At 65.3% G+C, this 22976-nt stretch overlaps 1 protein-coding gene across 4 annotated transcripts in view; it reads right to left on the reverse strand.

Annotated features, from left to right (window-relative positions):
- Window positions 1-13503: 13503 nt before the first annotated feature.
- The window catches only part of LOC111153424 (solute carrier family 12 member 7), a 40681-nt gene continuing 31208 nt past the window's right edge, over window positions 13504-22976 (reverse strand). For 3 of the 4 annotated variants that reach the window (XM_022512432.1, XM_022512431.1, XM_022512433.1), the window contains exons 20-24: window positions 22659-22790; window positions 20315-20422; window positions 19148-19326; window positions 16156-16289; window positions 13504-15091 (exon numbers count right to left, since the gene is read on the reverse strand). In XM_022512432.1, the coding sequence (XP_022368140.1) occupies window positions 15000-15091; window positions 16156-16289; window positions 19148-19326; window positions 20315-20422; window positions 22659-22790 (645 nt within the window). In that variant the 3' untranslated portion in view covers window positions 13504-14999. Of the gene's footprint in view, window positions 15092-16155; window positions 16290-18732; window positions 18748-19147; window positions 19327-20314; window positions 20423-22658; window positions 22791-22976 lie in introns of all 4 variants that reach the window. The other variant, XM_022512434.1, reaches the window with a different exon arrangement.

Below are 22976 nucleotides of genomic sequence, written 5' to 3' on the forward strand. Positions count from 1 at the left end.
GGCTACCGCTGCTGGCAGGACGAGCCCCAGCAGAGCTTGTCCTCTGCTCCCCACACAGCAACCCTTCGCTTCTGGGAGCTCTGAGGCTGGTCAGGCTGTTGTCGTGGCTCCTTGCCACCCAGCCACACCACGCAGCCACACAGCCACACACAGCCTCCAGCTGCACCTGTCATGACAGGGGGGCGAGGTTTGGCTACATGCCTGGAGGTCAGAAAGCCTGCCAGGCCCGTGGGAAGCCCTGACAGGGAGGGCTGAGCTGGCGGAGGGCCGGGCAGCAGCGGCACAGCCGTGGACAGGTGGACAGGTGCTCCTCCGACTTCACGGGGACACTGGCGAACGGCAGCTTCTAGGTGGCATCTGTGTTACAGGGCCACCTTCCCTGAGGTTCCGGGAGGCCCCAGTGGCTATTAAGTCAAGAGCACTTGGTTCTGGAAAATGGCCAGCAACACCTCTGCCTGGGGTTGCTCCCCAGCTCCCCGCACCTGAGCTCCCTGACCCCTGCTCCCCTCCACCAGGGTCCCTCCCCCGTCTCCCCCCCATCTGGGTCTTCCTCTCCCTGCCTGCCCCTGCTCCCCCACCTTCTCTCCCCTCCCTCATCTCTCCCTCCCTCCACCCCTGCTTGGACTCTCTGCCTCACCCCCAACCCACCTCCTGTCCCAGGCCTGCCCCTTACATTCTAGTTCCTAGGGGTCCCAGGAGCTCCAGGTCATGAGGGAGCCGCAGACCCCACTGTGTGGGCCACTCAGCAATTTTTAATGCAAAAGAAGGGGCAGTTCCCAGAGCAGCAGTGGACAAGTGTGGCTCCCCAGTGATGGCAGGGGGCTCCCCCCAGGCCTGCAGCCCAGCTCTCCATGGGGACAGGACTGAATGTCCTTGGATCCTTGCTCCCGCCCCTCCCGACTCAGCACACAGAGCAGGTTTCCGGGCAGGAGTAAACATTTGCCCTGGGGAAAGCCGGATTCTCTGGGGAGTCCCCTTAGAGTCTCTGGGAGCCATCTCCCGCTCAGGACACTCTCACGGGGGAGGGGGTGTCTCCGCGTTACGCTCAGGACACTCTCACGGGGCCTTGGGTTACAACGGACCTGTCCAGGGTGCCCGGTGTTAGTCTGCGGAGAGCGGGCTTCGAAGCAGATGCTTTCACGGGTTGAGAAGGAAGAGGTCTTCAGCCCGTGCCACTTGGCTGTGCAGTTTCCCTCAGGGTCTTCCCAGGAGTCCGGGAAATGGGTTTCCAAGGAAAACAGACCACTCTCAAAACCCAGGAGTATGTTTCCTAAAACCACAGGTGCAGGACGCCCAAGTTTGAAAGGCACACTCTCTCTGGGGGGGGGTCGCTTGTGTCACAAAATGCTCTCCTTCCAGTGACCCCATCACCCCCACACCCACGTGGCCTTAAATAGGGCTGGTCCCCTGGATGGCCAGCATTGCCACAGTCCCGGGGTGTGGGGGGTTCTCCAAGGGGCAGGGGATGTGGCATGGGGTCCACAGGAACGTGCAGCTGGACCTTCTGTCTTCTCAGGGCAGACCCGGAGCTGAGAGTTCCCTCCCAAATTCCCAGCACCTGTGCCCCCACGGGCAGCTGTGAGAGCATCTGGCAGGCTCGCCGGGGCAATCCGGGCCCCTCCAGGACCCATCCGGGCCGGGGGCCGCTTGAAGGGAAGACGAGGACCTCAGGTTTTTACTGAGCTCAGTGCAGAGTCTCAGCCGATGTGGATGGTGGCCTCTGGGGCCTCCTCTGAGAGGCCCTGCAGGGTTAGAGGGACGGGGATGGCACCGGGGGTGATGGGTGGCCGAGGCCACAGCCACCCACCTGTGACTTGTAAGGGACGAGCGGGCAAGTGACACATCAGGCTCTGGTCCTGTCCCCGGTGGCCAGCAGTGCCCGGCTGGTGCTGGACGCTGTGTGGTGGCAGACGAGGCAGGAGCAGAGTCTGGGAGAGAGCTTTCCTGGGGATCAGCAGGAGACCTGGCCAGCACTGACTGGGTGGGCTGAACTGCCCCAGGGCCCCTGTGGCAGGGACAGAGCCACTGCTGGTGACGGGAGCAAAGAGGAGCGTGCAGAGACCCTGTGCAGGGGGGCCAGCAGGCAGGGGTGGCCAAGGCAGACGGGAGCCAGGCAGGTGGGCAGGGGAAGGGGAGCGAGAGGTTGGGGAGGGGCTTCATGTTTATCTGTAGGAAACTGGGGCCCCTGGGGGGGAGCGAAGGGCCTGGGTGGGCAGCTGCTGCCCCGCTGGCTGGGGAGGGTGCTGCTGCGGGAGGCGGCCTTCGGTCCCCCCAGGCAGGGCAGGTGGTGGCCAGCCAGGGGTGGTGGGAGTTTCAATCCGTCCCAGTGAAAGCTCTCTGCCCTCGGTTTACCCAAAGCAGTGGAGATGGAAGGTTTTGTGTGACCTTTGTGATCAGGACGAATCTTTCTGGAGTTGTCAGTCACAGGGACCAGAATTGTTACTTTTCCCCACAAATGACGCCCTTTTCCCTATTTGACCCCCTCTGTGCTTCCGGGGGGCTCCTGTGTGCTCTGGCATCGGGGTGGAAGGAGCTCTGTCACGGAAGGTGGCCGAGCTGGTGTGGCCGCCCCACACCATGGCGCCCATGTTGGTGTCACCCCCAGTGGTGACAACTACGTCCCTCCTGGGGTACGACCTCGTTCCCGCAGGAGACCAGCCGAGGGTCTGTGCTCCGGCCTCTGGATCCCACGCCCCTCACCCACTGTGGGCTCCGGTGCAGCCATGGAGGCAGCCTCGGGGCTCTGGCTGCCTCGTGGGGGACGTTAGTGCCTTCTGCAGAGTTGCTGTGCGCCCTGGGTCCATCCTCCTGTCCACGGGGCACAGGTCCTGCTGTAAGCCTCTAGAATCCTGCCAGCTCTGAGCACGCGGACCCTTAGCCTGGCAGGGGCCCTGGGGGATGCATGGAGCAGGGTGGTCAGAGCCCTGGGGACCTTCCAGCGGGCAGGTTCCTGTCCACCCAGCCGGGTCCCATGGGGGAAGTCTGATGGGGCCTCCGCCAACCACCCTTTGTGACATGATCTCTGTTGTCCTCACGCTCTGTGGACATAACCGTCCGGTGCCCAGTCCTTCCCCGGGGGAGGCCAGCCTCACGTAGGCCACGTCCCAGGGTGCCCCACGCCCCGTCGCTCGCCACAGAGGCGGGGCCTCAGCCTCACAGCTTGCTCTGTGCCGCAGAAAAAGGTTAACCCCGAACCGGGTTTGGGGAAGTGGCTGGCACCTATCTTCACATCCACTGGGGCAGGAGCTCAGCCCCATGCCACAGGTGAGGCCAGGCTGGGCTTCTCGGACCCCCGGGACCCCTGTAGCGGCACAAGGGCCCCACACGCTCTTGGACTCCTCAGCACTGCAGCCAAAGCTCGCCCTGCGGGGTTGGCCGGTCCTGCCAGGACCCCACACTTCAAGCACACGGGTGCTGCCCGCGGCCTGGGAGCCCGGGGCAGGCTCCTTCCCGGTGGCCAGACGCACCTCTGTACACTCGCCCCTCAGCCTGCGGATGTCCCTCTGGGCCGCTCTCCCCGGGGACCCCCTTCTGCACGTGGAGGGGCCTGTCTGGGCTGGTCCTCCCCAAACCCGGGCCAGTGGGCACCCAGGGAGAAGGGGGCCTCTGTTTCCCTGGGCCCAAGTATTTTCGGTGCATTTCACGTTTCTCTTCAGCACCTCCCGCTGAAGCCTGTACACGTGGGTGAACGTTCCAGGTTTTTTCATGATTTTTGCTTTGTTCTTTGTTGGGCCTCGAGTGCAGAACACAGACGCTGGAGAGGCGTGACACCTTACGTACTCCAGCTTCGAAGATGGCCCGTGCCCCTTCTCCTCCTGCTGGTGGACACAGGCCACCCATGACGGTGTGGGCGGGAGGGTGCCGGAAGGGCCTGGCGGCGGCACCGGACCTCTCACCAGGTGACCTGAGAGCGCGGCAGGGGCTGGGGACCCAGAACCCATGCACGGGCCTCCGTTCGCTCCCTGTGGAGCCCGGTGCCTCGGGCTGGCGCCTGTGGTTCCCCACGGGCCTGGGCCAGCGCGAGGAGGCTGCCAGGCCACCCCTGGGGGCTCCCGATGCTTTGGCCACACCGCGAGGGACCAGGGACGAGGCTGCTTGGTGGCAGACAGTGGCCCCCGAGCTGCCCACACCCGATGTGCCCCGGCCAGCAGGTTGTCGCCCGGAGTGCCCCGTGGGAAGGCTTCTCACCCCCGTCTGTCTGGGCAACAGGAGGAGAGCTAGAGCGGGGTCCCTCCCCCACCACTGCGGCGCTGACTTCAGGCCCATTTGCGGATGGGAGTGGGGTCCTGTCCCCTCCCCTGCCCATGGCCTGGGGGTGGCAATGGGTCCGTCAGGAACCTTCCACCATCCCTTGCTAGGACCCTAACCAGGCTGTGGTAGACGGAGGCCCACTCCACCCCTGTTACTGCCAGGGGAGCCTGCACATCCGGGGGGTCGGGTGCCCTCCTGGGGGGGTGTCCCTGGGTTCCCTGCCAACTTGACTCCAGGCTGGAGTCTGCGGCCCCGGAGACATGGGGGCCCCAGTGGCCTGTCAGCAGAAATGGTACAGCCGTAGGTTCCCGAGGACTCCAGCTGCGAGGCCAGGGGGCCCGTGTCCGCACGCAGATGTGGCCTCCCCTTTCTCCCTCTGCTGGCTCAGAGCCAGAGATGTCTGGGCAGCCCCGGGCACCCAGCCACCCGACAGCCACCCTGGGAAGGGCTCTGCTTCCTGGGGTGGCCAGCGTCCATGCCACTGGGGACCCTTTGATCCAACGGGGCCTCCCTGGTCTTACTGTTGCTGCTTCCTTCTCCACATCGTCCACGTCTGTGCATTTCGGGGACTGTGAACCTTCACTCTGCGGCTGCCCTCCCTAAACCACCCTCCGGATGGGCAGGGACCCCATCTTTCTGGAGCTGGTCTTGAGATGGGCTGAGGAGGCCAAGGGGCTTCTGCCTGGCAGGCACCCCCCAGCCCTTGCCCCTGTTGTCGCAGGAGGCGCGACGAAGTGGCTGGGGGGTGAGCCCTCGTCAGCACCTGCTGAGCTGGGACAGGCCTGGGCTCCTGTCCCAGAGAATAAACGGCCACTGGCCATCCACCTATCCCCAGAGCTTGGGCACGAGGTGCTGCCCAGCGGACATGTACCACACGGACACGCCTCTGGGTCCTGGCGTCCAGGGGAAACTGGACCGTGTGGGTGGGGAGGGGGAGCTGGAAGAGGCAGTCGCCCTCGCAGGGGCCCCTCAGCCTGGGACTGGCCTACCAGGGACCTTCTCACTCTGTGTGCCCGCGCGGGGATGGCACACCTGGCCCCCACACCTGGCCCTGGCTAGCCTGGCGGAGACTGCCGTGCCTGTGGCTCTGAAGGGTGGGCTCTCGGGTGAGGCCTCGGTGGAGGGGGTCAGAGGCTGGCGAGGCCTCTGTGGCTTTCCAGCCACACCTACTGCACCTGCTACCCGCGTCCCCATCTGGGCCCGGGAGGGATCCTTCCCAACCCTCTCCTCCCTCCCGCGGCGCTCCCCGCAGGGAAGGCTGAGACCCGCGGTGGTGCAGGACAGATCTTCAGCTCGACGGAGAGAGAGCAAGCCGAGAGGGTCCAAGAGAAATGGACGAGAAGCACCTTAGCATCAACGTAGGCCTTCGCTCCATCCGGCCCTCGGGAGGCCGCGGGCGGGGGGGCGGGTGTGTCACTGTGGATTCAGTCAAAACTGGGCACTGTGACACCAAAGAAGTTGAGGTGCTTCCCGGGCATGGGAAGGATACAGAAACCCGCCTGGAGCTGGGAGAAGGGCTGGTCTTCCGGGGTGGGGGACAGGAAGGCCCTTGGACCCCAGGGTGACCCTGCCCGCCTCCGTGTCCCCGCAGGCACTGCAGTGTGACATCCCCGTGGAGGAGGACAGCCACCAGGGGTGGACGTTCACGCTCTACAGCTTCAATCACAGTGGCCAAGCCATCAGGGAGTGACGTGCCCACCGCCTACGGGGGGGCCCTGGTGCCCCGTCTCTGGAGGGAAGGACAAGCCGGGGCCTCTCCCAGGAGGCAGGTGTTTCCAGGAGCCACTGTCTGCGCTTCTGACAGACCCCTCCAGGCCTCTGGCTCAGGATGGATTCCCCGGGGCAGGCGGGGAGGCCGCAGGGCACCGGCACCCTGTCCCCTACCAGCCTGTGCAGCACACGACATCTGACCGCTGAGGGTTCTGAACACAGATTTGGTTTCAAATTTAAGCACCCTGAGATGGGATCCCAGTAACAGCCCGGCTGTGCCCGGGAGGCCTGGGGCAAGCACATAGCTGGGTTCGGGGGGACGAAAGGTCACTGAAACGGGTGTGTGTGGGGCAGTCGCCCGGAGGCAGCGGAGGGCCGCCTGTCAGTGACGTCGTGGCCGTCCTCAGGCCATGTCCAGCCCGCTGCACGCCATCCACCAGGCCGTCGATGCCCCCGTGAGCCGCTCCTGTGGCAGGACCCAGACCCTCCATGTGAAGCCGACCGTCAGTCCCGAGTCTTCCTGTGGGAGGAAGGAGAGTCGCCCCGCAGGCCAGGGTGAGGGGCTCCCCTGCTCAGACACCCTGACAGGTCCCACCCTCACACCGTCCCCACAGCGCGCACGCCCTGAGCCTCTGGTTACCGGTCCGTGCCCCGTGCCCCAAGGGCGGGATGTCCGTGTGGTCAGGGGTGGGTGGGTGAGCGGGGGACACGCCTGGTCGCTCTTTCAGACTGGGAGCCCCTCGCTGCAGGCTGGAGGCTGAGCTCCCAGAGGACCCCAGGGGGCCCACAGGAGGCCACGCGCACACGTCACGCGAGGGGCTGGGGTCCGGCTCCGCCCTCGGGCTTGTCCTCCGTGGGAGCAGCCCCCACCGCTTGCTGCCTGCAAAGCCTCAGCGCTGTGCTCTCAGGACAGAGCCCCAAGCTGGGCACGGCCGGCCGCAGGCGGTAGCGCTGCAGCTCTCCTGACCCTTGCAGGGCACCCCTGATAGCGGTGCTGGGGTCTTGCTGGGGGGCCCCGGGGCTGGCTGGGGGCTGTGCCATCCTCGATGGCCTTCCTCTTGTTCCCTCGGGGGCAGTGGGTGCTGGTTAAGGTCCCCGCCCAGGACCCTGAGACCGCCCACTGCAGGTGTCCCTTCCGCTCTGAGTGCCCGCTCTGGCCTCAGGCGGCAGCGAGAACTCAGGCCCCCATCCCCGCGTGACACACAGGAGGCCGGGCGCTGACCCCCAGCCCTGCTGTGAGCAGGGCCCCACTGCGCAGACGAGAATGCAAAGGGGAGAAATCACTACCCGACCTGGCCAGAGTCAAGAACTACACATCTAAGTTCGGCCCGGTAGGTGCTGGAGACCAGCCCTGGGCCTGAGGCCGTTGGGAGCCGGAGCCCTGTCTGTGGGTCCTCGGGTCCCCGCAGTGAACCCCGTTCAGGTGTGGGGGTCGTACCTGCCCCGAGGTGAGATGTTGGGAGCCTGCGTGCGTCTCCCGGGACCCCGTCTCTGCACGGCCCCCACCGGCAGGAGCACCCGGGTAAGGCCGCGCGCCCCCAGGGCAGATCCTGCTGGCAGGAGTCAGACACACACCCTGCACGGCGGCGCAGGTCCCAGGTGCTAGCCAACCACCCACCGGCCACACAGCGCACTGCCGGGCCCTGGACGTCCAGCTCTGGCTGAAGGGGCAGGAGAAGTCGCTCCTCAGGGCCCCCAGGAGCTCAGCATGGCCTCCGGGGGCACCCAGCAGAGGCCAACCCAGGAGAAGCTCCGGCTACTTCCCACCAGCTGCCCCACTCGGGGCCCCCGGGACAGCCTCCGCCCCAGCCCCAGGGCCACAAGCGGTCCTGGCAGAAGAGCAGGGAAGGGCACTGGCCACTCAAGGCACCGCCTGGCCAGCCCGCGGGGCTGGAGCACGAGGTGGTGTGGGACCTGCAGGCAGCGCTGGTCGGGGAGGACTAGGGGGCCGTGGTCCACCACCACTACGCACCCCAGCGCGGGCGCCATGGGCCGGCGGGGGCTCCTCTGCGGTGGCAGCTGTTGGGGGAGGGCCTCCTCCACCCCCGCTCCCCTCTGCGCTCCACACAGACGTGGGTCCAGAGAGACACGGGGACGTAAGTGTTCTGGAAAACACCCAGTGTCCGCGTTTGTCGGATTCAGACGAGGCCGCGGCAGCGTGGAGGGCCCCGTTCAGACGCGCCCCTGCTGGGGTGCTCAGGGTGGAAGGGCTCCCTGTTCAGCAGCCCTCCCTGTGATTTATTCACTATCACAGAGGTCAGAGGAGCTGGGCTCCGGGCAGCTGTCCCCGTGAGTTCAGAGGCCACGCGGCCCCCACACCCTGACAGATGGAAGGAGGGTGGCCCCGTGGGGCAGGGAACTGTCAGGAAACGTGGCGGGAGGCAGCGGAGCGGGGCTGAGGGCCCGTGGGATGCCCCTGGCATCTTCGGGGACACAGACGTGACAGCACACAGTCTTCTCATCTTGGGGGACACAGACACGGACATGGAGATGCTCGGGCACAGCCTCGGTGAAGCTCCCCTTTGGGACACTGGGGTTTGCTCTAGGGCGGAGGAGAGGGGCAGCAGACCGGCGGGGACCCGCAGGGAGCCCTGGGGCACGGGCAGTGGCTGCTTCCGTGTTCCAGGGGTCACATTGACGGCCAGCAATGGGTGGGTCTGTGTGGACACTTCTGGAGCCCTCATGGGGAAGAGCTGACGCATGAGCCCCCCCACCCCGGGCTTATGCAAACACGTTCTGTGCTGTGTCGTGCCTGTGCCCCAACAGGTCGTCCAACGCGTCTGGTCCCCTGTGCCGCCGTGTGTGGCCGTGTGCCGAGCAGGCCGCCCCACGGATGTCGGCCCCTCCGCACACGCACAGGCACTTGCACGCTCCGTACTGAAGGATGAGTGTTCCCCGCGCTGTGCAGCAGAAGCACACAAGAAGCCCCAACACCCAACACCCAAGCCCCAAACTGGGCTCATGGCAAGGGGACACTGGGCACCACGTCTGGGGCCGCACACACCGAGGCCGACAGGTAGACGGCACTTCACATCACGAGACCCCAGCTGCAGAGAAGTGGCACCTGCCACAGGCCCCTCCTCCTGACATCCTGGGCCGGGCTCTTCCAGAAGTCCTCGGGATTTCGGAGGATCTGCTGTCTTCCCCAGGGCCTCCACACGCCCTCACCCCACACCGGCCCCCACCCCTGGGAGACCCCCACACTGCCCCCCACCCCTGGGAGACCCCCACCCCGCTCCCCCAGCCCTGGAGACCATCCTGTTTCCTCCTTCCTGTCCCACACCCATGCATGTCTCCTCACTTGGGGAGACACATGTCCGCGGCAGCAGCCAGGCTTACCCCTGCTGCGGAAGCTCGTTCCATCTGCTCCCGGACACCAGCCTGCGAGCTCCGAGGCCACACGCCTTGTCCTCGGTCCCAGACACCTCACCACACACAGGGGGAGCCCAGAGGGCCCCAGAGAGTGAGGGAACGAGGGCCCCACAGCGCGTGCCTGCGAGAAGCCACGCTCCGAGCCGAGCCCCCTCTGGCCCCTGTGTGAGCTGCCGTGGGAAGGGCCCCCAGAGGCTAGGAGGACGGGGAGATGGGCCCAGGGATCCAGGGAAGGTGGGAGGCGCGGGCGCTGCTCGGGCGTGCGGGTGGGAGTCAGGGTGTCTCGCCTGCCCTGCCCCAGGGGGTTTGGGAACACAGGTGCCCCCGTCCCGCAGAGCTGGGAGGGCGGGCAATGCCAGGCACAGGCTGAGGGTCCCAAGTTGGGGCTGTGGGCAGGGGTGGGTGGATGCGGGCCTGGAGTGTCAGGAAGGGTGTGGGGCGCTGGGTGGGGGTTTCGGCCAGAGGTTCTGGAGAAGAGCCGTGGTTTTAGGAAGAAGGGATCTCGGAGCACAAGAGGAGGGTAGGGGCAGGCACCTGGGAAAGGCAGAGGGACCGCCCGGGATGAGCCCTAGATGCAGGACGGTCTCCCGGGCAGCCGGGGCGGGGGGGGAGCGGCGCTGCCCCAGGAGGCAGCTGGGAAGGAGCCTCTCGCTTCCTGTGGCGTCCTCAGATGCTGGCGGTGCCCGTGCTGGGGCTGAGGACAGGACCTGGAGAGGGCGGCCTCTGCCCAGGGAGGAGCACCGTGGACAGGCCAGTCCCCGCAGCACACCTCATCCCCAAGACCTGGGGTCATGGCCAGGCTGCGACCGGCGTCCCTGACAAACTCCCAGGAACCTCGATGTCATTGGTCCAGAACCACGACTCAGAACCACCGGAGAGACTCTGCACATGGCGAGTGACAGTCCCCACTGGACGCCCAAGACCCTCCCCACACCTTCTGCCTGGGAGCACCCGAGTTTGGGCTGGCGTCTATGCAGGTGCTTCTGACCCGGCAGCCCTCCCCGTGCACAGGCACCACCTGACCCATCCGGCCCAGAATGGAACAAAAAGGCCGAGGAAGGACCGATTCTCTCAGCTTGAGCTGTGGCGTCCCGGCTACTCCCACGCACCCCAGAGCTCCAGGATCTCAGGACTCAGGCCTCGGAGGTCATGGGACCCAGCTCCTGCATCTCCATGGGCTACAGTGTCTGTTTCTCTGCGGAACACTAACACGAGACCACCTACACCAACCCCCAAATGCCAAACGCCTAGACGGACAGGATCTCGGCACCGGCACCGTGAACTCCATCGGGACTCATCCGGGAAAGATGGAAATGGAGGGGCGTGGCGTGTGCGTGGGAGGGTCAACGCAGGTGGCTCGAGGCCGAAACTCAGTCCCGGGTGCGCGCAGCCAGATTTCTGATCCTAAAATGCACGGGAGTGCTAAGGGGTGAGAACACGCTCAGCACGGTGAAGGCCCGGCCCGCCGGGACATGCCGCAGCCATGGCAACAAACGTGGTGCACTGAGGCCAGGCATAGCGAGTCCTGGAGAGGGGCAGGAGGCCCGACACAGCCCCTGAGTACAGCCACTGAATTTGTGTTCCTATGGAGGTTGGGCCGTATCTTTCCCCACACGGTGATGGGACAAGTGGGTCCCCACGGAGAAACGGATGCCTGACCAAAACCGGATCCCTCCGGCGAACACGGCACGTGCAGGAGGCCCCAGGGGGCTGGCGGGTGGGCGTGCACGGGTGCGAGCGCCAGGAGACACCTGGAAGCGTGAGTGGGTGCCAACACCTAGCGGCTCCTCTCCTGGGCGTACGTTCAGGGGCACGCATGCGCCCACGGGGGGTTCACATGGGTGTGCCTCCCGGAACGGAGATCCACACCGCCCACCACGCCTGCCAGGGCCCCTCCCTCGGGACAGACCCCCTGCGGCAGGCAGGGCCGCTGGAGACCACCCCCCAAGCAGCCCCAGAGCAGACATGTCTCCCAGCCACGTGACCCCACCCACCAGTCAGCGACCACGGGGGCAGACTGGGACCTCTTGGCTCCTGTTCCTCTCACACCTTCACCCCTGCCCCTCCCTTGGGGCAGCGGAGGTCACCGCAGGGGGGGGGGAACCGCAAAGAAAAGCCAGAGGAGCCGTCTCATGCCCTGAACGCCTGTCAAGGTCCTGGTGAAAGCGTGGGGACTGCCTGGCCCCCAGCTGCCCCGGGAGAGGCTGTGGCAGGGCCGGACCCCAGCGCCTGGGTGCAGGAGCTGAGGCATGGGGCCAGCAAGGACCACATGCAGGGTCTGGCCCGGGGAGGAAGGGGCCCCAGAAGTGCCAGGCATGGGTACCCCCAGGCAGGCGGTGCCACCCAGCCCAGTCCTGCCAGGAGGGGACGCCTGTCCGCCTGGGGCATGCATCCTGAGTTCATGTGGGCCGGTGACCTCATGGTATCCACTGAGGACACATGCTCCGCTGTGACCGTCTCCGCCTGGGAGGAGCACTGGAAACCAGCACCACACAGCCCTCTCCTTTCCACCCCCGCCCAGTGAACACGGCCACGTTTCCAGTGCCACTGGCTGGGCCACATCCACCGTGCAGGCCAGCGTCCCCCAACCTGCCCTGGCCTCCCGTCCCTCCCGTCCCGGCAGCCTGGGACCACAGGTCAGAGGGGAGAGCCTTCAGCAAGGGCCCAAGGCCCAGAGGCCCTACCCCCCGATGCTTAAGTCTAGTCCCTCCCTGCCCCGTTGTGCCCTGCCCTGCCCTGTTTCCAGTAGGGCCCCGCCTCCTGCAGAGGGCACCACAGCCTCCAACGTCCACACTGCAGGCACGGCTTCCTGCTGCCCGGTGCGTCCCGCCTCGGAGCCCCTCCCACCTCAGTGCCTGCTCAGGGCCTTTGCACCTGCCCCTGCCTGTGCCTAGAGAATCTGACCCTCTCTCTCCTCCGCCATGTGTCCCAGCTTCCCCACACCCAGGGGCTGGCTGAGGCTGCCTCCCCGAGCCATGGACAGAAGACTGAGGCTTCACAGCTGTGCAGAAGCGTCTCGGTCACAACTTCAGGGCACAACGGCCACTCCAGCTCGTGGGGGCTGGAGTCCCTCTTGGCAGTGACAGGGCTTGCCCACCTTCTCTGAGGCGCTGTCACATGCCGTCTGAAGCCCCAGGGCGGTCGCTCTGCTCTGCTGCCCACACTATCCAGGCTCCCGCAGCTACAGAACTGCCCCGAGGGCACTGGGCACTGGAGGCAGAGTCAGGACCCCCGGATTCTTCCAGGTCCTTCTCCTTGCATCTCCACCAGCATCCCCCCAATCCCGCCGTCTCTGTGCCTGTGACATCTGGGTTCCCGGCCACAAAGGCCAAGCCTCCACTCCAGGTCACATGTGTGTGCGCCCTGGGCTGGGCCAGGGCTCCCAGTGGGACTGAGGGAGGGTCACTCCCCTGGGTGCCCGCCCCTTAGTTGCTCGGAACATGCAGATTTCACACCCCCCCATGGCACACCTACGTCACCCCCTAAGCAGCCCTGTGCCTGCAGGCACGGGTCCCCACTGTGCCCACGTGCCCCACCCAGGGGCGGTCACCAGCTGGCTCCTGGCCCCGTCCATTCAGGCGGGCATCACGCATAAACGATAGCCTAGGACATGTGCCCCGATGGTCTCGTTCTGCGTGACCCCACGTCCTTGGGGCAGCTAGAACTTCGTTCCCTGGAGCGCACAGACCCCGTGGCTTCCCCTCACCAAGGGCTGATGCCGGGCGTCTGCACGTTTTGGCTGCTGTGAACACGTGGGGACACCAGGTCTCCCGGCTGCGGCTCTGGGAACGGGAAGGTGGGGTCAGGCGGGTCTCACGGTTCAGGAACAGCGGCGCCTGCACATGCCCCCAGCCACGACGGTGGGCTCCGGGAGAGCGTGGTAAGCACTCAAGCCTGGGCCTGGACGCTGGAACAAGAGGTCCCCTCCAGTGCTGGGTGTTGCCGCGGAGCCCACCCTTCTAGGAGGTACGACCTTGGCACGTGGCTGCATCCCATTCTCACGCTGAACATCTAAGTTCTCGGACTTTCCCGCGGACCCAAGCCTTGCCCTTCCCTCCTCTTGCACCAGCGACGCAGCCTGAGACAGCTGTGGTCAGACCGGAACACCCGCAAGCCAGGGACCCAGGCGCTGTCCCCGCCGGCCCATCTACACGAGACCCGTCCACCAGCTCAGGTTTTGTACCATTTATTCTTCTAACAACAAAATCATACAAAGCCAAGGCAGCTACAGAACCCCATGGGGCCCTGACCAGCGGCTCACAGGCTTCCTCGAGGCTCAGTGTGGACAGGGGTGCATGCGGCTGAGCCCCCACCCCCGCAGCCACACAAGGTCTAGGTCATGGGTACAGGGTAGGGGTCCCGGGGGTCCCAGGGCCATGCCTCTGCCCCCGACACACGAGGGGAACCGAGGGCCAGGGAGATGGGTTTCACCACTGACCCCGGTGCAGACCCACGGCAGGGAAGAGTATGGACACCCCGAGCCCGGTGTGTTGGTTTGGCACACGCTCTAGCCATGGTCACTCTGACGCGACGTGGACACTCCGTGCCACCCAAAGGCGCCTCAAAGCGTCTGGACACACACTTAGCCTCCACCCAACCCGGAATCTACGGACCTGGCCGACTTCCCTGGGGGTCCAAGAAAGCCAGGAAGAGCCCAGGACGAAGCCATGGGCTTGTTCACAGAACTGGTCTCTTTACGGCACCCCGAATTATCACTGGAGAGCCCCGAGGTGCTTTCATAAATAAGTACACCACGCAGTGAGGCCCGGGCACAATGACCACGACCGTCGACAGCCTCGGACCATCCCAATAGCCCCCAGTGCCCTGCGCGTGGCTGTCACCATCCTGTGTGCTGGCCGGAGGGGACAGGCACGCGGGCTCCGGCCCCAGCCCCCAGGACCTCACGCGGCCCCGCAGCCCCTCCGTGGAGCCTGGTGCGTGGCGATGGAGGATGATGGGCGTGTGCATGCCTGTCGGGGAGCCGTGGGGTGAACACGCAGAAGCCGGGCCTGGTCGCCTGTGCAGGACGTGGCTCACGTCCCAGCTGCAAACCCAGCCTGGGCCTCTGTCCCTCAGGCAGCTTCCTGGAGCCGGAACTCCCAGAACACGCCCACCCATGACGACCACCCGCATCCTCCTGCAGAAGTTCCTGCGCTGGGCAGGCACGCTGACCAAGCCGCCCAGCTGAGCCCGGCCGGACGGCTCTCCTCGGCCGTAACTTGCAGGAACACAGGCACTCACAGGGACAGGCGCTGAGGAGGGTGACCGAGGGACTGAGGCCCTCGGCCACCTTCCTAAACAGACCTGTGGCACAAGACGACCCTAAGTCTGAGCGGGGTTTCTCGTGAGTGTCCTGGGTGGGACAGAACTTAAACATAACCATGGCAACCGGGTAGGTCTGGCCACAGAAACCACTTTTGGAACCCACAGTTTGAGCGTGTGGCCAGTGCTACTGGTCTTGTCCCGCGTCATCACGAGCCTCCCTCGGGGGCACATGACATGCTGAGGGCATCCACGCCTCCCCTCCACACGAGGAAATCTTTGCAGCTGCGTGCTGGCTCTTGGCCTAGGGAGCAGAGCTGTGGGGCTATTCTGGGAACTTCTGTAGGAAGCCACGTGTGGCACGATCCCCAGCCTGCCCAGTGTGCTCCTGGGTGGGCTGGGTGTCAGGAGTAGATGGTGACCACCTCCCGGCCACTGCCCCGGACCAGAAGGACCCTGTCGAGCCCCTCGGTCAGGACCTCGAGGAACTCCATATCTGGGGTGACTGAGTCAAGGACACAGCTGGCTGGGCCAATGGTACTCCCCGGCAGAGAGAGATCCGCACACGGGAAGACGGCCCCGCATGCAGGCTGTGACGTCAACCCTGCCCACCACGGGCCACAGCCAGGCGCCCCACACGTGCTCAGGGTCAGCAGCTCCCCCGCCCACCCAACTGGGAATGGGAGGCCGCTCGCACCCCGGGGCCCCGGGAGCAGACAAAAGAGCCTGCCAAGAACCCACCGGCCCGCCAGTCCCAGTGTGTCACCAACCAGGCACAGGCACAGAGTCCTCCAGCTTGTGGTCAGATCAAGGCTCGCAGCCCAGGAGCCACCTGCTGGCCCCCTCCCCTGCCTCCCATGGTCAGAGGGGAGGGCAGGGGCATTACCCCGGAGGACACACGGTTAAGGGCGTGAGCCCAGCTCCGGGTAGAGCCAACCTGTGACCTCCAAGGTCAGGCCTGGCAGCCTCCACCCAACCGGGAGGCACCCCAGCTGAGAGGGGCTGGGGGCTGGGGAACCACGTGTACTGTGGCTTGTCTAGGACAAACGGGACATGGGGCTCCACATCTCAAGGACGACATCCAGCATGGGAGCCGACCAGACAGGAGCTTGAAGCCAGCACTGAACCTGTCCCAGGACCAGAGGTCCTCACTGTGCCGTGGCGGGTCCAGTCCGGGGTCAGGGATGTGGTGATGGGCCCCATGGTGGGCGTTTCGGGGCCGGGGCTCTGTGTCTGCGTTCCGCTCACTCGTGGTCTGAGGCCCTGTGTGTCCCAGGGTCTCTACTGAGGGTCTGAGTGGCCCAGGACACCCCCCAGTTATAGACACTTGAAACCAATCAAGAACCATTCACCTAGGGCCCCCAGATGCTGCTTTCTGGTACCCAGACCGGGGGTGGGGTGCCAGTCTGCTCCCCATGACTCCGAGGTCGCAGGTCCAGCCCAGGGGTGGAAGTTCTGGGCCCCCTACCCCTGCCCCACCCCAAGAACCCTCGAGCAAGAGAAGCCGTGCCCCACATGCCCCACCCATCCCCGGGGAGTGGGCTGTAGCACAAAGGATACAGTTCTCGTCCCCCTGACGGTTCCGGGGGGGCCCCGGCATGTTGAGCAGGACCAGCTGCGCACCCCGGGACCTGCTGAGGACGACCCCGTTGAGCTTCACGGCCGTGTGCATTCTCCGGACATTGGACTGGTTCCTGTGGGAGAGGGTCACCCAGGGCTCCAGCCCAGCCCCGGGGAAACACAGCAGGAGTCAAGTGGGGTAAGCTCCCCACAAACACCCACAGGGGAGGAGCCTCCATGTGTGAGGCTGGGAAGCCCCGACCAGATGTCACCCGCCCATGAGTGTGCTCCGGTCTCTCAACGTTCGGGGGTGGGGGGGGGCATCACTAAAACCCCAAGCTTCTGCATCTACGCGTGTCCATCGGACACTGCGTGTTGCTGGGCATGAAGGGCTCTCACTCATGCACCCCAGCCAGAAGGCCAGGCCCAGCCCTGCCGCGCATGTGGCCTTGAGCTAAGTAAGCCCCCCAGCGGAGCACACGGGGCTTCTCACTGGTCCCAACAGGGGCGGGAGTCTCCGGGGACCCCCGAGACGCCATGCAGAAGCAGCCCAGGCACCCGGCACCCAGGCCAGGGATTCCGGTCAGAAATGAAGCCACGAGAGTCCACACCGGGTCTTGGCCGCCTGGACACTACCGCCCTTGGCAGAGGATGGATGGACAAACTCTTCTAACCCCTTGTCACAGGCTTCCGCCAATGGTCCTCCAAGCATGCCGGGCAGATTCCTGACCGCTGCCCGCACTCCCTGGCACTCAGGCACCCAGGGGGCCTCGTCCTCATCTATCCCACGTGCACCACGCGACCACGGGTCCCCGCGGTACTGAGCATGTCCCAGGAAGCACTCAGGAGATGCTGCCATGGAGGGCCGACTGCCTCCAAGGTGTCCACCGCCCCCTGAGCTGGAAAACCCTGGAAATTCCGCCAGTTCCCGGTGAGCCGCACGACGGGATCCGCGGGCAGCCCGGCTGCGGCCCTGGGAGAGCAGGTCACTGCACCCCGACGGGCGGACAGACAGAGGCCACTGCACAGTGTTCGGGGGAGGCCACACCCTGTCACCGGCTCAGCCAAACACACCCCATCACAACCACCAGTTCCCAGGAGGAAAACAGGGAGCTGGACCCCCTCTGTCTAGTTTCTCCTGATAAAATTACAGACTGGGCATCTGTCCATGGCACAATCAGGGACCTTCCATCACAAGAACCACGAGTTAGCTTCCTGGACAGACCACAATTACCAGTGTTTGGGGACAAGAGCCACTCCAGAAATGAGCATCTGTGATATCGAAGGATCCCTTACGGCTAAGTCTGAGGACACATATAATCTTAAAATCAGGGGTTTGGGTCTGCCTGGAAGGGCCCTTGGCTCCAGGATGACGTGCCCTGTTGAGGTCACAGGGGTGCGGAGATGGCCAGCATGGCCCCCGTGCTTCCAGGAAGCCAGCAGAAACCTGCTTCTGCTCCCAGCAGCTGGCCGAGAAAGCACCAAGGAAGGGGACCGTCACCCTCACACTGAATGCGGCACCGAAGCACTTTCGAAACAGCCTCCAAGTGGACTCTGGGGGTGGTGGGCTGCCTGGGGCTGAGCGGGGGCCGCCGGCCATGTGCCAGCAGAGCAGGGACCGTATCACACAAGCAGCTGTGTGGACAGAGGCCCCAGAGCACAGCCAACCACCCCCGCCCGTCAATCCCGTGCCACCTACAGGCCAACCTCCGCTCCTCCTGCAGCTTCCCCCGGCCCAGCCCTCAACCGGGAGCCCCCACGGACCCCGGCGACGGCATCAGCAGGCCCACCGCTCACACGGTGTTCTAGGGAAGAAACCCTATCCCCGCGTCTCTGCGCTTTTGTTTTCTTGAGAGTTCACGCAGGGAGCGCGCCTGGTTTGCAGGCGACCAGAGCAGACGGGGAACCGTGCACCCGCCTGCCCTGCAGATCCCGCCACACGCACGGCTTCACACGCTCCACACCCACGTGCGCCCATCTCCGGGGTGCGTGCTCCACGGGGGCTCCAAGGGCTACAGAAGAAGGGCAGCCGCCCGCCGCCCCTCCGCAGGGGACACACCCGCAAGCGCTGGGGGGCAGGGGGCACGGCAGCCTCAGGGAGGTCCCCCGCCTGCCCGCCCAGCTGCCCCCCAGCACTATAGCATGCACGCGGTCCGCCCACGCCCCTCCTCACACCCCGGCCAGCAGCTTCTGGGTGAAGAGGACCCAGGGCCGGGAGCAGGAGGTTCTGCACCCCCCAGAGCGGAGAGACTACCCACATGCTCGAGCCCCGGGGACGCTCAGCCCCCCAGATGCGCACGGAGCCGCTGAGTGCGCCCGCTCCTCTCTGCTCTGCTGCCGGCTCAGGACCCCCCTTCCCCACGGCACCATCTGTGCCTGGAAGCATGGAGCCTGGCTGTGCCCTGAGCCGTCGGGACAGACGGGAGCCAGCGGCGGCCCAACTCCGCCCCAGGCACGTGCACACACGCACACACGGCTGCACACACACACGTGCACACGCGCTTCACAAGAGCCACGTGGGCCAAGCATGCGAGGGAGCAGGTCTGAGAAGCACCCTAAATAAGTGAGAGCACTTACAGGCTTCCCCATTCTCTAGGCAGGAAAGAAAACACAAAGAACGAGTTATTTCGGGAGTGAACGTGAAGAACGCTTGTGAACACTGGGCACATCCCCGCTGCCCTCCCCGAGCCCTCCTGGTCCTTCTCCATGATGGGGCCTGACCCCCGGACCCTCCCCCCACCTATGCCAGCCCTGGGGGTGCCTGGCCCCACGCCACGGGCCGAACTCTGGCCCCCGTGGCCAGGCTGCACAGACAGCGGGGTCACAGCTGGGAGTCCCCAGCCCCATGAGCGCTGACCGCCAGCTGCTGGGACCCGGCAGATACAGACGCCAGAATCCCCGTGACTGCTGTCCCCGGGAGTGCCTACAGCCAGTAACCCTGAACCGTGAACCCTCCCCTCCCCAGCCCCCGGGCCCGTGGGCCGACACTCACGGCTTCAGGCTGAAGAGGTCCTTGAACCCGGAAACGCCCGGCTCCTTGTTCTTGTACTTCTCCGCAATCAGCTTCTCCTTGGTCCAGGTCATCTGCACCTTGTCTGGGGTGGACGGGGCCTGGGTTCTGGTGACCACCACGGAATGGGATGCGGTGTTCCTGTCATGGATGAGCTGAGCCTGGCGGGAGAGCAGGGCACGGTGACAGGACCCATTCTGTGACCTCCTCGCTCTAACTCACTCCCAAGACACAGGAGGATGAGATGCCAGGACCCAGGGACCAGCCCTCCCTCGCAGGGGTCACGATCACTCCAGCCCCAGCTGGTCCCCCTCCTCCTGGGCATCCACACCAAACTCAGCCCTCTTCCTGCCCCAGCTCTGAAGGCCACTGAGAATGGCCCACACCTCCATGACAACACGAGGGAACACTTGCACCCGAAGTCTGTACTTTATACAGCACCACACACACAGCCCGCCTGACCTGTCCATCAGTCTCTCGGTCCTTTGTCCCCCGTTTTTCCGTCCACCCACCTCCCATCGCCCCCACCACCCACCCCCTCACTCGTCAACAGCACAGAGAAAGTCAGGGAGCCCCGGTCTCGGGTGGGGCAGGTGCGGGATGAGGACGCTGGCATCGCCAGGACAGGCGGGACAGGCCATGTTCAAACAAGACCACGACCCAGAGGTGCGCTGAGGGGGTTGGGGCCAAGGGGATGACAGGAACCAGGACAGAGAAACCACGGGGTGACGTAAGGGAGGTCCAGGATGGCGCCCGGAGGAGGCTCAGCAGGCCGGCTCTCGGGCTCACCGTGGCTCCCAGCCAGACGAGGGACAGGAGGGAGGAGGGAGGCCCGGTGGGGGCCACTGCGGTTCGGTCAGGAGCAGAGCTGGGACGGCCAGAGGACACTGGCTCTGGGCAGACCCGTGTGAGTGGACAGGGGCCCCAACCCTAGCCTGGGTGTGAGAGGTACCAGGGGCAGAACCGAGCCTCCCAGACATTCAGAACACCAGGCGTGCGGACAGACGGTTCCTGTGATCGCCAAGACCTGGTCCTGCAGGTCAGGCCTATGCGGTGCGGCTGGACACTCCCAAAGACGCGGCTCAGGGGGGCTGTCGCCGCTGTGTGTGCGTGGGGGGCCAGGTGCCCGCCCACACTCTGCGCCCGCACCTCTCTCTCCTGCTCTGTCTTAGACAGCTGCATCTGCTTCAGCATCTGGGACCGCTGCTCCATCAACAGCGTCTTCTCGTACGTGAACGCCGAAATGTCGCTTTCAACCTGGGCAGTGGGGGAAGAGCACATGCGATCACGTGCTCAGGGTGCCGAGCGCTTCCGTGGCCGTCCAGGCTGTGCCCAGTGTCCCCCGCCCCCATCCATGTCCGCGGCTGCACCTGGCGCCTGTGCCAGCTGCCCCCTGCCCTCAGCCCCAGTGGCCCCTGAATGGTGCGTGTGTGGGGGACCACCATAGCTGCACTGTGTCTGCTCCTGCGTCTATTCCCGATGTGCGCCACGGCCCGTGGGAACCCCACACCAAGTGTGCACCCCGCCCCATCCTGCACGCAGGAGGCACAACGGACAGACGCTGTCTTTTGCACAGGGCAACCGATGGCCTGCACAGGGTGTGCCTGGCGCTTGGTGTGCCCGGGGACCACAGGGCCAGGATCCTCTCCAGCCCCTGGCCTGACCCTAGGCAGGTGGCCCTGGGTCCTCCTGCCTGTCCCGGGTGGGGTCCGCGTCAGGCAAGCACCACCTCTGCCTTCTCAGGCCTGAGAGCATGGAGCGCCCTGAGACCCTCCGTGGGGCTCTGGGCTCCGGTCCAGCAGGGCCACCCACCACTCCCACAATCTGGCTCCCGTCCCACAAATGTGAGGGGAGGGGCTCTGACTCATCGTTCCTGCGTCAGTCCCCCTTACTGAACTCGGTCTTTTCTGGGGTCTTCCAGATAGTTGGGGGACATCGTCCGCATAAATATCTCCTGCCTCTGACACTTGGGCTCCAGCACCAGCTTTCCAGAAAGGGATATGGGCGTGGGCAGCCATCTATTGCTGACCTCTGGGGACATTCATGGGGGCTGGTTGTGGCCCAGGAAACCCAACTCTGCCGGCCAGCCATGGACCCTGACTCCCCTGGAGCTCCTTACAAGATCTGTGAACTCCGCTCGTTGTGAAACAGATGTTAACGATAAGCCCAAACCCTTCCTGCCCACATGCCCTGGCTCAGATGGCTTTTTCTAAGTCATGCTGACCAAAACCATCTCCCTCATTAGGGACCCTGGCTGGCATTCGACACTGGCCTCCCCTTCGCCACGGGGCTCCCTGCCTCCCAAGAACGGCGCCCTGGGCCCTCTCTATCCACGGAGGCAGGCGGGCTGTGCTGGTGAGCGGGGCACGGGGTGCAGGCTGGCCCAGAAGCAGCGCAGGGACCCTGCCCACCTCCCAGTGGAAGGACCTGGAGAGGGGTTCCAGCCACGGTCTGCTCACGGCTCCCACAGGCATGTGTGGCCACGTGCGGCAGGACAGTGGCCCAGTCTCACGAAACAGAGGCACTGCGTCCCTTAACGCCACTCCCAGCGAAACTTGTAACTGTGACTGAAATCAAGCAGCGCCACGGGTTTTCGCGGCAAGGAATTATGCACCAAGTGCAACCTGGGACCCTGAGTGAAATCAGCAGCTTTAAAACACAACTACAGGGCGCCTGGGGGGCTGCAGAGAAGCGTCTGCCTTCGGCATGGGTCCCGATCCCGGGGTCCTGGGATCAGGGAGTCTGCCTCTCCCTCTTCTCCCTGCCCGTGCTCCCTCGCCAACTCTGTCTTTCAAGTAAAGAAAATTTAAGTCTTAAAAGTTAAAAGAACTACAGTTACTGTGAAATCACGTGCATTCATGCCCCATGGTGCGATCCTGCCACACCCACCGGACTGCCTCTACCTCGGTCCTATCCAGCTCCCAGGACCCAGTCACACAGACACCGAACACGGGCAGGAAGGGCTGGCAAAGTGATAGCAAAGGACAGAGGAACACAGGAGCCACCTCGAAGACACCAGAGAGACCATGGCAGCATAGCATAACCACCACATGGTCCAGTGTAAGGCCTAAGGTGGGGAGGTCGCATGAGTGCACGTGGACGTGACCGGGGGAAGACACCCTGAGAGATGCTGCTGGCAGGAGAGCGCGCCCCTGCCCCAGGGGACCCGCTCCAGGGCACAGTCTGCAGGCGGAACACTGGAAATTTGCAGACCGAGAGCCTGGACCACAGGTTCACGACCTGTGATGGGCTGGCTCCCACGGCTGCCACGGCTGCCCGCAGGACACACTGAGGAGGGTGCGTCCCTCTGCTCTAAACCCGTCAGCCCAGGGCAGCCCTGAGCCCGGCCAGGGTAAACCAAGGCACAGTCTGCACAACGCGCCACAGCTCCGCAAATTGGCCGCAGCCCAGAGGAGCCACGGAGCGTGGGTCCCGGGCAGGCGCAAGAGGGCAGCGGGCTCAGAACCTCAGGGAACCCCGCAGACCGCCTCACCATCTCCACCACCTCCACCTCCGCGCTGATCCTCAGGTGGTACAGGAACATCTGAAGGTCCTTCTTCATCTGGATGCTGTTGTCGTCCACCTGGGCCACCGTGAAGATGCGCATGCGGCACCTCCTCCACACCTGTGAGTGGGGCGGGGCAGGGGCGGGGCAGGGGCGGGGCTGGCAACTGAGCAGCTGGCGAGCCCCGCCCCCGACACAGACCCCGCCCCCAACCAGTCCTGCCCCCATGCTGCCCTGGGACCCCGCCCCCGACACAGACCCCGCCCCCAACCAGTCCTGCCCCCATGCTGCCCTGGGACCCCGCCC

Source organism: Enhydra lutris, unplaced genomic scaffold (assembly GCF_002288905.1).
Source record: "Enhydra lutris kenyoni isolate GAN:26980312 unplaced genomic scaffold, ASM228890v2 scaffoldscaffold32, whole genome shotgun sequence".
In the NCBI taxonomy this organism is placed as follows: domain Eukaryota; kingdom Metazoa; phylum Chordata; class Mammalia; order Carnivora; family Mustelidae; genus Enhydra; species Enhydra lutris.